The sequence below is a fragment of the Pteropus alecto genome, unplaced genomic scaffold (genome assembly GCF_000325575.1).
Source record: "Pteropus alecto unplaced genomic scaffold, ASM32557v1 scaffold146, whole genome shotgun sequence".
Lineage (NCBI taxonomy): Eukaryota > Metazoa > Chordata > Mammalia > Chiroptera > Pteropodidae > Pteropus > Pteropus alecto.
Genome location: NW_006442107.1, coordinates 27480623 through 27492800, shown reverse-complemented (window position 1 = coordinate 27492800; position 12178 = coordinate 27480623). Strand labels below are relative to the sequence as shown.

General features: G+C 30.3%; 1 protein-coding gene across 1 annotated transcript in view; it reads right to left on the bottom strand.

The window, feature by feature from the left end:
• The window catches only part of SMCHD1 (structural maintenance of chromosomes flexible hinge domain containing 1), a 142827-nt gene that overhangs the window by 30708 nt on the left and 99941 nt on the right, over positions 1 to 12178 (bottom strand). The window contains exons 35-41 of the mRNA XM_006920053.3: positions 9013 to 9097; positions 7929 to 8060; positions 6913 to 7065; positions 2690 to 2816; positions 2400 to 2519; positions 1230 to 1315; positions 484 to 606 (exon numbers count right to left, since the gene is read on the bottom strand). Coding sequence (XP_006920115.1) covers positions 484 to 606; positions 1230 to 1315; positions 2400 to 2519; positions 2690 to 2816; positions 6913 to 7065; positions 7929 to 8060; positions 9013 to 9097 — 826 coding nt within the window. The remainder of the gene's footprint in view (positions 1 to 483; positions 607 to 1229; positions 1316 to 2399; positions 2520 to 2689; positions 2817 to 6912; positions 7066 to 7928; positions 8061 to 9012; positions 9098 to 12178) is intronic.

Genomic DNA, 12178 nt, shown 5'->3' with positions numbered 1-12178 from the left:
AGGAGCATTCCAGAATTCATTTTCCAACAACATTCGATTCAACACTCAAAAATTCTGATCTCTCTTCTGTTGTCTCACCAAAGTCTGAGTCACATGGAAAGGTTTTGGCTACCTATAAAGCCATATGACATAAAAGCATCTCTAAGTAGGAAATAAGCCTTGAACTAAGACATTTTAACAATTTCTGCCATAGCCTTCAATAGTAACATGAATTATGAAATTAATTATTCATTTCAGTTTTAAATTCTGCCAAATCTCTAGTATAGTAACAAGAGTAAGTAATTTATTGGAAAAATTTAAAAGTAATTTATTTGGCAGTTTTAAATTCTGCCAAATCTCTAGTATAGTAACAAGAGTAAGTAATTTATTGGAAAAGTTTAAAAGTACAAAGAAATGCACACTTTTATTATAATGTCATTTAAAAACATTTTAAACAAAACAAGGTAATAAAATACATTGCCTCTTAAAAGGATAAAAACAAACCTTTCCCAAAACATTTCCACTGCCTTTAGTATAGTTTGGAAGAGTACATGATCTTCTAGGTTTTTTCTTTAGTTCTTCCTGTTCTGACAACTTTCTTTTCAAAAGTGCTTCAATGTGTGGCATCTGTAATTTATAAAGAAAAATTAACTACTCTTGTACTAGGCCAATTACTCTTGTACTAGGCAGTCCATAATGATAGCAGAGAAAAATCGACAGTCTAAACAACCCCAAAACATAACATTACTAAGCAAGCATTATTAAAAGAGTATGGTTACTTAAAAGAGTAATATAAAACTTTTACCTCACTGATTTTTTTTTTATCTTAGTTAAGAAACACATGACCTATAATAGGACTTCTCTTTGAAACTGAGTACATAAAAGAATGTAAGTTTAAAAACATCTATCGTCTCTTGTTACTTTCTCTCATTTTCTTTGCCACTACTTATATACTACATACTATATAACTTACACAGTCTTTTCAGTGCAGTTCTCAAACTGATGTAGTATTACTTTCACTTATTAGTGTCATTACATTAGAAACACAAACTGCAATTGCTTTGAAAACAGCACTATCATTTTGTTATACTCTTTTAATGTCTAGTAAGTGACTAGATTATAATACACATCTTAGTACCCCAAAACAGTAGTGGCCATAACATTCTGAATAAATATGAATGGTCAAAAAAAAATTACAGATTATAATTTAATAAAAAAATAAATCTTTCACATATACTTGGAAACTGTACCTGTTGTGTTATAGGAATGTCAATATTATGTGTTTTTAGTTCATTTCGCAACTGGACCTCTTTTAATTTTGCTCCTTCAACCTGGCCTAAAATTTAAAATAAGCAAACAAAAAATTGTAATAATTCCCCAAATACAGGTTTTGAAAATGTTTTCAATTTTTTTCCTTTTAATGACTGACCTAAATGAAAAAATGATGTCTATTTTAGAAATTCAAAGCTATAAGGTTCATATCTAATACATAAAAATAAGCAATAAATTAATGAGATATTATACTAAAAACGATAGTCTTGGATAAATTATTTAATCTTAATCCACATGACTAAACATAAATTATACATAACTGCATAAGGTTGTTCCAATAACCAAATAAGACTTTATAAAAACAATTTTTAGTGCTACAAAAATACACTACTTAGTTCCTACTATCCTCTAAATATCCTTGACTATGGATAGATATACAAAGGTGAGTACTTTGATTAAGGCAGTACATATTTGTTAGTTAATAGACCAAAATTTTAACTATGTAGTTCACACAAAGCCAAAAACCATAGTGAAAAAAATCTGACAAACAGAAAAAGATGATACAGAACAACTCAGCAAATGCCTTGTGTTAACGGTATATAAACATTATTGAGAATTGCAGCGAACATTCTGTGTATTAAAACAAAAATAAGTTGCATACTTCTCTATCTGTGTGCGACCTTGTACAGCTACACAGTGAGAAAGATATATATGTGTGTGTGTGTATATACATATATACTGCAGATATTTTAATTAAAATATATACAGTTCCATGACTCGAACTAAAAATCAAATTACACATCCCCTATTGATACTGTCATCTAATCTGTTGCCAAAAACTGGAGCTAGATATAAACATTTTATGATGTCGAACCCTTAAATTTCCAGATTCACATTTCTAATTTTAAAAATCTCAAATTTTTGTAGGTAAGCAAGATATAAATTTATTTAAAATAAAGGAACACTTCATCTTATGTATATCAAATGATGAATATTATAAGCCATCATTACTACCTGTCTGCAGTGTTTTGCAGTTTACTTGCAGTCAAGGAATATAGACAATGTTTATGTCTCATGGTCTCGACTTTCTGCCTTACCATTCCCGAAAGCATAATTTATTATTATTTTTGAATAAAAAAATGACTTACACTTCATTTCATCAATAAGTTGTTTGCTGGTTTCAAATACACTTCTATACATTCCGATATATTTAGATAATTCATCCTTCTTTTTGGTAATTGCTTGCATCTGTTGTTGCTTCTTAACATCTAAGAAAAAACATTCAGATAATTTACTTCAATTTAAAAATTGTTACTTCCCTCAAATATGTCATAAACATGAATAGATAACTAATAAGCACAATTTAATGGAAAGCAAAACAAGGTTATCTAAGGTATTACAAACATAAGAGTTTAATTTTGTTTTCCTAGAAACTTACCATCAGAAAACATAAATGGTAGGATGTATGATTTTAATGTTCTTGACAAAGCTGGCAGCTGAGGCTCAAATACAATATAATATTCAGTACTATCCTTTCCAGGGCTATTTTCTGCCAGTACTAGACTCTATATAAAGAGAAAACAGTAAAAAACTGAAATTTATAAAGGTATTTGTCTATATATAAATGTTATATATCTCGCTGTGCTGTTTCCAAGTAAGCAGTAAATTTTAAAGGCAAGACACTGACCCTTAAGATTCATCAAACATTCATTAAAACATAACTAGGACCAACTGAGACATAAAATTTTTTACCTTTTGGTATTGGTTTGAAAGCCAAATGATCTTATCAATAAACAGATTAAGTAAAGAATATATACAGTGAAAAATTATAAGAAAAAGAATCTTTTCTTTCAGACTAGAAATATCGATGGCCACTTATATCTTGACCTATAAAATCTTCTTAATTCCAACCTTTAAGTTGAAGTCGTGTGAAACAGCTAATGGTGTGAAAGTTATAAAAACAACCACAAAGCAATGCCCAAAGCCCAAAGCTGAGTTTAAGTTACAGTTGTTACCATGGAAGTAGACCCACCAGTCCCAAGTGACCAAACAAGAGGTCCCAAAAAGCTCTAAAGATTTTTTAAAACTCTATTTTCTTCATCAGTGCACACACATACATACCTTTTGCTACATTTTAGTTTAAGACCATAGCATATAATTTGTAAATAATGCAAATATAAATATTTATAACCTAAATAATTTTTTTCAGTCTTATAGGAAATAGAGCCTGTTTTGTGTTTTAGACTACAGTACAATTCAGAGAATTTCAAAAAATTTAAATAAAACATTGTAGAATGATCCACAAAATAACAAAATTATAAATTATAGCTAATAATTCTTTCTCCAAAAAGTACAGAATACTATAATATTCTTTCATTGGGTGATGAACATTAGTTTAAAAATATTTAGCTATTTATAATACAGCAAAGAAAATATCTTTCACTACTTCTTTGTGTCTTCTCTAGAATAATGAGAAATATAATGACTTGTTTAAACAGTTTAATAGGTAGTATCCAACTCCCCTTCAAAAAGGCTGTATCAATTTATTCTCTCACCATTAGTATATAAAAATAACTAGCTTCCCTGATGCTGACCAACATTTAATATCAATCAAGTATTTTTTTCTAAAAAAGATGGATTAAAAAAACAGTCATTACTGTTTTAACGAGCATTTTCTTGACTGGTACTGAGGTCATGCTTCTTGTTTATTGGTCATTTATACTTTCTCATCTATTATTTGCCTATCCACAATCTTTGTTCATTTATTTTTTTAAAAGATTGTCTTTATTCTTTGCTTTGCATGCAGTTCTTTAGGAATTTAAGAATACGTTTAATATGTTAATCTTCTGTTATATATAAAAATATCGCTATAATATATATACTTAACAATACATATATAGCAATATATACGTAGCAACATTTCTACCCCACTTAGCATCTTTAAAATTATTTTCTTATACAATCATATAATGAATTTCTATACATACCATTATTCAGTGTCAACAATTATCAATATACAACCATTATTCTTTTAATTCTGTTTAAGATATGTTTATGGTATATAGTTTTAAATTTCATTATAGTTAAAAATAAAATGTCTTCCTTTATGTCTTGTTTAAGGAGGCCTTTCCTATCTCAAAGTTTTACAGTTTGTAATCTCTGATCTATAGCTGATCAATAAAAAAGCATAAACAGAATAACAGAAATGTAGAGAACTGAAGAGTCCAAAACTGAATCCAAATACAAAAGGGAATTTGGAGTATGATATATGGACAAATGATCAGAATGAAACTTGAGAAATTTAAGAAATTTCCAGATTGAGTAGGGAAATAATATAGAGAATTTGAATAACACAATTAACCAACTTGAAAAATTATAAATTTAGATGATAACTTTAAAGAAAGCAATTATGCAGTCAAGTGAATGTGTAATGTTTACAAATACTGGTTGTGTTCTGGGCCAGTGTTTCCTAAGTGGTCCTCATGATAAGAATCACCTGCTTGTTACAAATTATATTCCAGAGCTCTGCTCCAGACCTACCAAATCAATATATATAGGTCAGGAATCAAGTAGAGCTTAAGAGGTTTCTGCTTATTCAGTGGGGTATTAGGAACCTCTAGTGGAAATTCATATGTATGACATGAAGCTTAGATTCTATATGCAGCTGCGGGGGAATAGTTTAAGCCATCATATTAACCTCAGAAACGGGTACAGCAGGGTTAGCAATTTCAAATGCCTACAGGGGGAACAAGGAAGTAGTACATATGTAAACAGGAAATAGGTAAAGTGGGCTAGGTGTATTTTTCCAAAACAAACCTACTTTGCATGTTCGACATGTCTTCCCTCTTCTTTGTTTTCCAACATGTGGCTTTAATTATCTAATTTTTTGTCAAGGTACAAGAAAATTTAACTTTACTCTCCATTACAATAAAAATAATTTAAAAAGTGTAAATAGATGTGTCAACTGACACTTGCTCTCAATATCAAGAGATGAAAAGAAGTGGCACAGGTATAGCTGACTTGAAAATCCTGCTGTCATAAGAGAATCTTAGCCCAGTATTGTAAGGTCTTTAGAATTCTCCAAACAAGCAGCGCAAATTTTTATGTAAAAACTCCAGAACTTTAAATGTGGGAAACTAATTAAAATGGAAATGCTGTAAGGGTTTGTCATGGTCAAACCAACTGACATGTCTATATTACGCCAAGTCAAGCTGGCAGTCTCCTCGACGATAAGACTAATGTTATTAAAACAATGTGATATACTGTATATCTGAAACTAATACAGTTTTGTATGTCAACTACATTTTAATTTTTAAAAAAAAGATATCAGCATTGGATTAGATATAAAGATAAATATTGATAAAAATACAAGAAAAGGTGACATTTCAAATTTATTGGTACAGGAAGAATTATTTAAATGATACCAAGAAACTTAGTTAATGAATTTGAAAGAGATAAAAATAAAGTTCAAAGTTAAAGATTAAATGCATAAGATATTAAAGCTAGCACTGTGAATGTAATCTTTCTTCCTGCCCCAATTTAAACAAAGTCCTAATAAAAGACAAACTCAGAAAAAAAATTTACATACAAAAGAACATTAATATCTTTAATATTAAGAAGAAAATGATGAAATAATTAAAAGAGTTGAGAGACAATCGTATAAAGATCAAAAATATGAAAAATGTTCAACCTTACTAGTAACAAAGAAAAAACTTTTTTAAATACAGAAAATGGTTAGAATTTTAAAAACTGTTCATATTAAGGGTTGGTAATATTATGAGAATGTAGACATAATTCTGGTGGGAATATTAATTCCAATTCTACTTCCAGTAATTTCTTAAGGAAATAATCAGATATATACAAAATGATATACATAGAATAAAGCTGATGGAAGCACTGTTGATAAAAACAAGCTTTGGATAGAAATTAAATTTTCATTTAGGATTGATCAAATAAATTATGATTACCACTAAATTGATGTTGGTTTATACTTACTGATGAAGAAATATATCGAGATGTGTTAAATGAGAAAAGAATATTTTTATAAAACCAATGTTCTATTATCTTATTGAAATTTTACATCCCCTCATGATTATAAATCATACACACAGAGTATCTGTGCAGTGTTAGTGTATATACAGAAAAGTCTGGAGGTTATACACTAAATTACTAATCACTGTTATCTCTGAAAGGTGATAAAAGATTTTGTGTTTGTGTATGTGGGGGGGGGGTTGCACTATGTATTTTTTATAAGTAAAATCATTTCCATTTTGGAAAAAAATAACAATGATAAGCTGTTATTAAATTTTCCTAAGCTATATATACGTTTTAGGTGGGCTTTGTTTTATTCTATCTACAGAATGATAGCTTTTCAATGAAGCATGAATATACTATCACTGAAGCTAACAATCACTAGAAGCAGAGAAAACAGTCATCTCATAGGAAAAGATATCTTGCTAATAGTAATACTGATCCTGGGTTCAATTTGTAATAGTTTAGAGCAAAATCACAATATTTCAAATGACTTTTTTTTTGACTTTTCAATTTAATGCTATAATTAGAACAACTTCATAGCTATATATACAAAGAACAGGTATGGTACTATTGTCGGATAAGCTATAAAATACAGAAATCTTATCTATCAAAAGATATAAAAATTACCGTGATTTCAGTTGAACCTTTCACAAAGGGAAATTGAAGTGTTTTAACTTTCCCGATAAAGAGTGGTGTATCAGTATCTTCCTCATCAGAACCTTTAATGGTAGCTATTACAGTGCCGACCAAATCAATTCCAGTCTGATTGTTGTACTCATCCTTAAACAACAGAAAATAACTAATTAGAAGTACGGTAAGGAGATTAAACCCAGAGAAGGACATGTACAAATCAAAAATATGACATGTATTTAGAAAACCCCAAGTATTAAATTATGTTGCTCCTTTACTCCAAGCACAGAATTTAGTTCTCAGATTAAGTGCTCCACGGGCAGAAAATAATCCCAGAAATGATGAAAGAACCAGTGCTTCCATCTAATATATTGGATCCTAACGTTCTGTATTAAAAAGACTTCCATTTTAAAGTTTCACTTCGTTGTGTACTTTTAGCACCTATTAACGTGGACAAGAGAATGACTCACTTGTCTAAAACTGGAAAATAAACAAAGGTGTTATGTATCCTACCAGCAAAATTTTCCATAAAGGTGAAGTCCTACAACTGTGTTTTACTTGTTTTTGTTAAAATTCTTGGCAATTATATTGCTGCTTCCTCTCCAGAAACTTTGAGCTCACTACAGTCAGTCATCAGAGTAGATCTTTTAAAAATAATTACTTAATTACTTCCTCTTGTCCTCTCAGTGAAATGGACATGGAGGAATCAACTTACTTGACACAGATCCATGAAACATATATGAAACAGGGAATTTTAAGAGGACAAATTAGGAAAGGCATATTTCTGCATTTTTGAGTCAGTACTAATCAGTATATCTGGATATAGTTTATATATAATGTTAAACATTCTCCTTGTATTCAAAGATGTTTATAAATATTTCATTCATCTGTACAAATTTCCCCTATAACCTTAAACTGAATAATCAAAATGATTCTATAAGAACCATTCTGCACCCTAAAACTAGAAATAATATTTATTACCTTTTGCAATTTTGGAAGCAAATAAACATTACCGTGATAATAAGATGTAGATCTTTGACCAAGGTCCTATTGGTAACTGAGTGAACATTTGAAACAGCTGGTGTATCTGGCTGAATTTTAGGTACTAACTTCACAGGTTGATTAGGTAGAACATCAACTAAAATCTTTCAAAACAAAAGAAGCATTCTGATTAACAATATATTGATGGTTTAGTATTCAAGAGTAAAAGAAGAAATGATAGCATATACTAAACGAAATGTTACCTTCTAAAATGTATTTCCATTAATCTCAAAACTAATCAACTTTAAAAAAACTCAGGATAAAAAGCGTATCAGAGATTAATTCTTGAATGTTAACAATTATCTAAAAACACATTTAGAGGCACTGAAAAATATAGGTAATTTAAAAAAATTTAGTACACTATCATTTATTGAATGGATCTACTGAATAGAGATGATGGATGTTAAAACTACCTTAAACTTCATTAGCCAGAATTCCAGTACCTGAAATACTATTAATTGAAAAATTTTCATGTATGGCTGATAGCAGCAACCTTACCATGATACACACTAAAAGGCTTACTAATTGAGTCTTTGATATAAAGAGACATGGAAAGGCTTCCAGTCAGGATGGCAGAGTAGGTAAACACTGCTTACCTCCTTTCACAATCACATTAAAATTACAACTAAACTACAGTACAGCCATCATGGAAGTCACCAGAAGTCTAGCTGGACAGAAGTTCTACAAGTGGGGACATACAGAAGAGGCCAAATTGAGACTGTATAAACATTAAAATTTATCAACCATTCCACTAACGAATGGATGCTTATGTTAAATTAGGTCTTTGAGCCTTTTGTGTGTGTGTGTGTGCTTCAAACAATTCTGCAATAGATATCCTGGCACATTGAAAAAAAAAAGGGAGAGAGACATGGAAAAGTAACTTCTGAATAAGGTCATATCTATTAACATAATTTAAATATATTCTATTCTAATATTCCTGAAAATTGTATTACTTGTACTCTGCATCCAATAATTAATTCATTTGAAAATATTTCATTCCTAAACTAAGCAAGAAAATGTAAAGCTAGCTGTCATATATAAAGAGAGTAAGCAAACCTGTTCACTGTTAAGAGTATTTGTTTTATCCATTAAACCAAACTGGATACAATATATCCCCATTTTATTAGGAACTGCTTTATCCCTAAGTTAGAAAGAAAGAGAGAGTTATTCACAACTTTAAATAAAGGGAGAAGAAATACAAAGCATCAAAATTTCTGTTCCTTTCACAAAGAGAAAATGCATAAAAAGAGAATTACTACTACTACATTCACCTTCATTCAACAAATATTTCCTGCAATATTACACTTACTCCTAGGTCCCTCTTGCCTGGACATTATTTAACAAAAGATACAGAAACCAAGCTCTGGGTGTGATAAAGTTGAAAGTTGACAAAGTAAACACAAAAATGCTGAATTATATGTCAAGTGAATTTTGCTCCAATTCTACATGATAAATTTCCAACTCACAGTTTTACATTTCAAAATTATAGGATATCATGATCTTTTAATATTGCTTTTCTAAATATTTAACTTTACATATATAAGGTATTTACTGTGACTTAACAATAACAAATTTAGTGCCTAATAAGAGGTACAGTTAAGTGTTTTGGTCACACTTAACCACAGTGAAAATATGAATGACATTCTAGGTATACCTTGCTTAGTTTGTGCAAGGTGGCTCATATGGCTTTTGCACTTCATTATAGTCTCAAAATATTGGCATAATGTAGCAAAAAGAAAAAGGCTTTGAATACACATCTGACTTGAAACCCCAGTACTGCAACATATATGCAACCTTAGGGAAAACTCTTTAACTTTTCTCTAAGTCATATTCTCTCCAAGAGGATAATACCTAATAAAGTTACAGTGAAAATGAAACAGACTTCTGCTTCCAAATAGCAAACACACCCTTCCTGATGAAGACAACCATGTTTAGAAAGACATCTGCTTAAAGATGTTTGAGAGATAACAAGCAAAAAGTGAAAAATTTTTTTTAGAGAGCATGGAGTCCCTGAGAGGTGAGTTTCACATTTAAGGCTGTTGTGCTCCTGGGAGCATATCTTAGAAGTAGAGGTGACCTAAAGTAGACAGGCTCTCAAGGGAAAAACAACTTATAGCTTTGAATCAACTGAATCTCTGAAATTGCACTGAAATGATAACAGACTGCTAATGGCCCAAACAATGAACAGAAGTGAATGCAAACTCTGGAGAAAAATAACATCTTAGCTTTCAAATTATTTCTATAAACATTCATAAATAAAATGTATGGTAAAAAACAAACCACAAAAAAGAAACAACCAGGTACATTAACAGGCAAGAAAACTAGAATGAAAATCAACAAAAACAAGAGATAACGAACCCAAAGGATTCCTTGACAGACTTTAGTTACTACTCAGGGTAATAAAACACAAGATTGAGAATCCCAACAGAGAAATGGACCTATAAAAAAAAATAACTAAAAATACCAAACAGGAATTGATAATTCAAAGATGGATTTAACAGTAAATTAGATACTACTTAAGAGATATTAGTTAATTGAAAATAGTTCAGAAGAAAATACATACAATGAAGAGTAACACGAGAATGGCAAAGAGGGTTAAGAGACAGAATATTGAGAGAAGGGCTAATGTGCATGTAATTAAGAGTTGCCAGAAGAAGAGGAAGAGGTAAAGAGGTAATGCATATTTAATGAAATAATGGCTGAAAAAATTTCAAAACTGAACAAAAACCACAAAATGAAAGCTCACAAAAACCAAGCGGGATAAATAAAAATCAATTCATACACAAACATGCCAGAGTAAAACTGCTGAAAACAAAACTCAAAACCACTAATGAAGAAGGGAAATGGTTACTTTTCAAGATAACAACAATAAGACTTGAGAGCTAACTTCTCAACAGAAATGATGGGAGCGTGAACGATGGCTTGCAAGTACTGCAAGAAAGCAACTTAGAATATTACATCCAGAAAAAATATACTTCGAGTATGAGGGTAGAAAAACATTTTTTCAGGCAAAAATGAGATAATTCATCACCAGCAAATGTGCACTAGAGGAAATACTAAAGGAATTTCCTCAGATACCCTGACAGAAAGTGATCTCAGATGGAAGCCCTAAGTTGAAGATTAACAGAAAGTATGTTAGTAAATCTAAATGAACACTGACTACACTAAATAATAACATCTTGATAGGTTTAACACACATAACAACAAAAGCATGTAAGGTAGAAAAGAAAAAATGGAGTTTAAGTGTTCTAGGATGCATGCACTGCCCAAAAAGAGGGTAAAAAAGGCAATTATGCATTGGTCAACTATATATGTTGTAATTTCTAAAAAAAAAAAAAAAAAATCACTTAGAGATTTGTAAGACTGTGTAACTACCAACTTAAGGAGAAAATAACAATTAAAAACAATAAATTAAGAAAAAAACAAATAGTATCAAATAAAAAACTGGTAAGAGTAGATTTAAAAGTATACATTTGGTAATTATATGTAAGATCTAAACTTTTCAATTAAAAGAGAAGATTATTTTAAGAAACAACTACCGTTAGAAAACAAAATATAAAGATACAAAAGTAATTTAAAAAAATTTATGCAAACACTAAGTATTATGCTCCCTAAGGTAGCTTTCGTGTGTCACTCATATGGAAAGTTGGTATGCTGTTATCAAAGTGGACTTCAAGACAAAAGCACTGCTAGAGAAAAAGATGAAGACTGTAATGATAGTCAATTTGATATGCCAGGAAAATATAATAATCTAAGTCTATATGTACATAATAGCATAGCCTCAAAATATATAAACACTGACAGAACCAAGAGGGGAAATATACAAATCCACACTCAGCCAAAATAGATATAGTAAAATTAAAACAAAATCATTAGCAAATTTTGAATGGACTGGTGGTTGCCAGAGGTAGGGGGTGTTGAGTAGGCAAAATGAAGGTGGTCAAAGGTATAAACTTCCAGTTATAAGATAAGTAAGTCTTGGGGATGTATGCACAGCATGGTGACCATAGTTAGCAAAACCACACTATCTACTTGAAAGTTTCTAAGAGTAAACTTTAAAAGTTCTCAACATAAGAAAAAAAAAATATAGCTATGTGAGGTGATGAATGTTAACAAAACTTACCGTGATAATCATTTTGCAGTATATACATACAGAAATCATTATGCTGTGTACACTAAACTAATACAATGTTTTATGTCAATTAGAGCTCAAAAACTGGAA